Genomic DNA, 4,742 nt, shown 5'->3' with positions numbered 1-4,742 from the left:
GGTCATCGTTCAAAAACGCGAAATTCTAGGAAGTGGAATTTCTGACACGTAGAGAGCATCACCCACGGAGGTTTACCGGCTCGTCCAGTTATCTGTTTTTCTTTTATATTTTTTCGCTAAAAATATTATTTTTGTACACACAAAACTGAAAAAAAAAAATATTCCAACTTATTATAATCCCGCCTATATCCGAGAACCCAATTGGGGGGGAGTGGCTTATCGGTATTTTTGGCCTTTCCAGGGCACATTTGGGATTTCACAACAAATTAAGGGTAATTTTGTAATTCGGATTCTTACTGCTCTTCGTTTTAAGACTAGAGAAGCGGGAGAGACGTAGATAAAAGCCATCAAGAACAGAGAGGAAGGAGAAGAGCAAATGAAAATGGCGGATTTGGAGAGATAAGACGGAACTTGTTTTCTGTATTTGATTTGTTCATTTTTTGAGAAGGGAAAAGGGATTTTGAGAAGAAATGACGACGGGAATGGTGCAAGATCAGAATCTTGAGAAGCAGATTGAGAAACAAATGGGTTGCATGGCTGGATTCCTTCATATCTTTGATCGTCATCAGATTTTGGCTGGAAAACGCCTCTACTCGGCTAAACGCCTCCCTCCGTCGGTAATCTTTCTCATTATCTTTCATCGTTTGTTTTCTGTATATGGTTGGAAATTGCGGATTACTGAAATGGGATTCTCTGAAACTGTAGGTAGGGAACTCAACGCCGCCGCCGGAGAATGCCGTTCCGTTACCGGAGGAATCGACGGAATTGGAAAAAGTACAGCAAACTAGAACGACGCCTTCTCCAGACAGAGTGAAGCATTTTACTCCGATGACGGAGCTTCGATCTCCGGTGCCGGAACCTGCGACGCCGGTGGAAACCAAGCCGAAACAGCCGCTTCCTCTTCCAATTTTTGAATACAAGGAAGGGAATCGGTCTTTATGGAAGTTTTCAAGAGAAGCTCCACGGCTTTCGTTGGATAGCAGAGCTATAGTTGATGGGAAAGGAAGCATTTATCCAAGGGAGATCCGTACTAACGCGTCGATTCTTTCTGCAAATCGTAGTGAAACCTCAACTGAAGAAGGTGATGAACAGCGTCGGTCTCCGAGCGTCATTGCTAGATTAATGGGGCTGGAACCGTTGCCTAACTCTGAACCAGAACCGATAAAAAAGGCGGAGCTCCGAAGATCGGTTTCCGAATCCAGAGTTTCTAAAGATTTCTATCAGAACCGGTTCGTCGACGGCAACAATTTCCGACTTAAACAATCTCAACATTCGAGCTTGCAGGACAATAATGGAAGCAGTGTACTGATAAAGAATGCAGCAAACATGGACCACAGCTCAAATGTCAAAGTGCTAGACAGAAACGACTTTGCTGCAAGAAGTACGAAGGCCGAGCCTGTTAGGTCACACAGAGGATTGGGACCTCGCAAGATTTTCTTCGATTCCGCAGAAGTTTTTCCAGAGCCGAAGCAGCCTGCATCAATCTACGGAGAAATAGAGAAGAGGTTGAAGATGAGAGGAATTGATGAACCTTCAAAAGATTTAGAAACCTTAAAACAAATCCTCGAAGCACTTCAACTCAAAGGCCTTCTTCATTCCAAGAAGCCTCCAAGCCAGAGGAACCTTGTTTACGATCGTATTTCTTCTCAAGACGAATCTCCGATTGTGGTGATGAGACCCGCTAGATCACCAACTTCAGTCAATCGTTTAGGAAGAATCGGTAACGATTCCCCGCCTTTGAGTTACAGATCAAGGCAAGTCGGTCGCCGGAATGTTAATGTTGCCGGCGACACCATGCCGTCTGTAACCTCGAGGCGTGATCGTTTGGAGTTTGATCGAAATTTACGGAATCAACCCAGAAATAGATTCTCGAGCTCTCCAACTAGATGCGACAGTAACGTGAAAAGTCCGAGTAGAAGACGATTGTTCGTAGAAACACAGAGAATAGTTAACGATCCTGTAGATCAGAGAAGAGTTTCTCCGGTTCAATCTTCGAAGATGAATTCATCCAAATTCGGATCAGATCCCCAAATCTCAAACCGATCCCCAAGAAACAGGAAACCGATAGGTTCTGTTCATCATCCAAAAGAACGGAAGATTTACGTATCTCAAGCAGAGGACGAATCGTCCACATTTTCAGAAAGCAGCATTAGCAACTCTTCACAGACGGACACAGAGGTACGTAATCACCGACCACCATTGTTGACGATCAGTCACTTCAAAGAATTTATTAGAAACGATTAAATTAATTTTCAAAATTAATGGAAAAACAATTAAATCTAATTTGGGTTCTTTAACAGAGGTCCAACAAGATCGAGGAGTACAAGGAGGGTCGCAGTCTCTTAGAGAGATGTGATAAACTTCTTCACAGTATAGCAGAAATCACAGCAACTGAGTTGCAACCGAGTCCTGTCTCGGTACTTGACTCGTCTTTTTACAAGGAGGAGTCGTCACCATCGCCCGTACTAAAACGGCAAATAGATTTCAAAGGTAAGGAATCCTTCATTTTTTCCTTTTGTTTTTTCTTTCTTTCTTTCTTAAAAGAAAAACCCAGTTTGATTTTTGGGTTTCTTCTTGTATACAGAATTTCATTGGCTAGATCTTTCTTTTTTGACTTTGGTGGCGCTTACTTTACCATATTTAGTTAAAGTATTCGAGTATTTGTTGGCTTGTGGCTTGGCCTAGCCAGTAATGGGGGTTTTGTTTTTGGGGGGTCCTCTTTCATTCCAATGCAAATCCAAAAGTAGTCAGATGATTTTGTAAATGCAAGCCACATCAGTGATTTTCAAGCAGGACCCATGTTAGTAGGGTGTGTCCAGCTTGAAGTATTGAGCTCAGCTCAGCTGGATTGATTTGATTGGTAGTTGGAATAAATGAACCAACCATAATTTCAATATTCTCATGGAGCTTCATCCAATCAAAATTTTGTTTGAAAGGAATGAATTTGTAAATGTCAAAGAAGGAAAAAAAGGGTGTTCTTAGTTTTTTGCTTGTGCCATTTGATTTTGAGGCCTTTTGTTGATTTAATACCTTTTTCTTGATGATGAGTGCTGAACATGTGGGAAAAGTACCTAGGTTTGTGGTACTTTGTCTTTAATTGCCTAGTGTATGGGGCTATGGGAATTTATGAATGATGTCTATCAGCAGCAAACTGGCAGTTGGATTAAGAGGGGAAGTGATGTAATTAATTGGGACAGCCTTTTGAAGTTCTGGAAATGGAAATTTATTGACTGGGATGGACTGATGAGATTGAGAGAACTTGAATTTTCTATTTTCTTTTTTAATTGGTCACCCTTTTAGGGTCTCTTTAGAATGACTAATATTTATGTTTATTGATTGTTGTTGCCTGTTCTTTTTGACATTGTGTTATCAGATCAAGTGGTTGATGTGGAAGAAGATGCGTGGTTTCAAGCTATCTCATCGGTGGAATCGAGTTTGGCCGATGGATCCGATGACTGTGATTTTCTCTATGTTATGGATGTTCTCCGAGCCTCACGTTGCTTGCAAGATGATGACTCCGACATCTTTCAATTGTTAGAGGAGCAACAGTATCTGAAAGGGAAAGACATCTCCAAGGTCTCAAGGCTTCAAAGGAGGCTAATTTTCGACACGATAAGTGAGATTCTCGATCGAAACAGGCAATTGCCACCATGGAAATCTAACGCGCAGCCAGAATCCATGGCCGAGCCAACTTCAGTGCAGGAGATTTGGTCCGAGTTTCAGCGAATGAGGGACCGAGAAGACGACGCATCAGAGGATTTGTTCGAGGTTATCTGCAGTGTCCTAAAAAAGGATCTAACAAGGGACGCCCCTACTGGATGGAGGGACTGGCCAGTTGAAACATCCCAAGCAGTATTAGACATTGAGAGACTAATATTCAAAGACTTAATTGGCGAAACGATCCGAGATCTTGCCGCCTTTACCGGAAAATGCAACCTCAATAATGCCATTAACATGCCTAGAAGGAAGCTGGTGTTCTGAAAGGCAAAAGGCAAAGTTGGTAATTCTTTTTTGTTATCGGCGCCGATGGTTTCCTTCCCTCATTTAATTATTTTTAGGGAAATGCTAATGCTAATCATTATCTGTTCATGGGGGCAGAAAAAAAAAATGAACAGGCAAATCTAAGAATAACCCCCTTTATTTTAATATGAAAATTTGATCTGTATAAAACATGCATTTACTCATAAAATAGTGAAGTGGGGAAGAGCACAAAAAGAAGAGAGGTGGGTGGGAGATTGCTGTAGCATTTCATGTGAGGGAAAAAAAGTGTGATAATTAAAAATTCCTCATGGGAAAGGTAGAAAGTGACCTGAAAAGCAGGGACTGGAGTTTTAGCCTTAAAGCAAAGTTGAATTCATGTGCTTTTTGTCTCTAATTTTGAGCACTTAATCATTCAAAATCTCGAAGAATTTGAATATAATTAGACTGGTTAAGACATATTTTCATCCGGAAGGTTTGAGTTTGAATTCGTCTAAAATTCAAAATTACGATTGCTTGTGTGTGTAATCAATTCGTTTGAAATGCAACATTAAATTTAAGTACAGCTTGAACTTGAGAAGCATAAACTTGAGATCTAAGTAACTTTAGAGGGGTTGAGGAATTTAACTAGCTTTTGTGGCTCGTCTCGTCTCCCTCCTATTGTAATGGAATCCGACTCTAATGTTATCAAGCTCCTTCATAATGAGTCGAGTGTGTTGAGTTTTAACCAAATATTAAAAGAGTCGAGTGTTGAAAATGTTTAA

The 4,742-nt window shown here is 41.0% G+C and overlaps 1 protein-coding gene across 1 annotated transcript; it reads left to right on the top strand.

Annotated features, from left to right (window-relative positions):
* Positions 1-257: 257 nt before the first annotated feature.
* Positions 258-4,375, top strand: TRM5 (zinc finger CCCH domain protein). The gene is made up of 4 exons (XM_039032851.2): positions 258-617; positions 706-2,178; positions 2,301-2,490; positions 3,374-4,375. The coding sequence occupies exons 1-4, from the start codon at positions 471-473 to the stop codon at positions 3,979-3,981; spliced, it is 2,418 nt and encodes an 805-aa protein (XP_038888779.2). The 5' UTR covers positions 258-470; the 3' UTR covers positions 3,982-4,375.
* The last annotated feature ends 367 nt before the right edge of the window (positions 4,376-4,742 follow it).

This window comes from Benincasa hispida, chromosome 5 (genome assembly GCF_027475165.1).
Source record: "Benincasa hispida cultivar pf3 chromosome 5, pf3_genome.v1.1, whole genome shotgun sequence".
NCBI lineage: Eukaryota > Viridiplantae > Streptophyta > Magnoliopsida > Cucurbitales > Cucurbitaceae > Benincasa > Benincasa hispida.
This window is presented reverse-complemented; position numbering and strand designations above follow the sequence as displayed.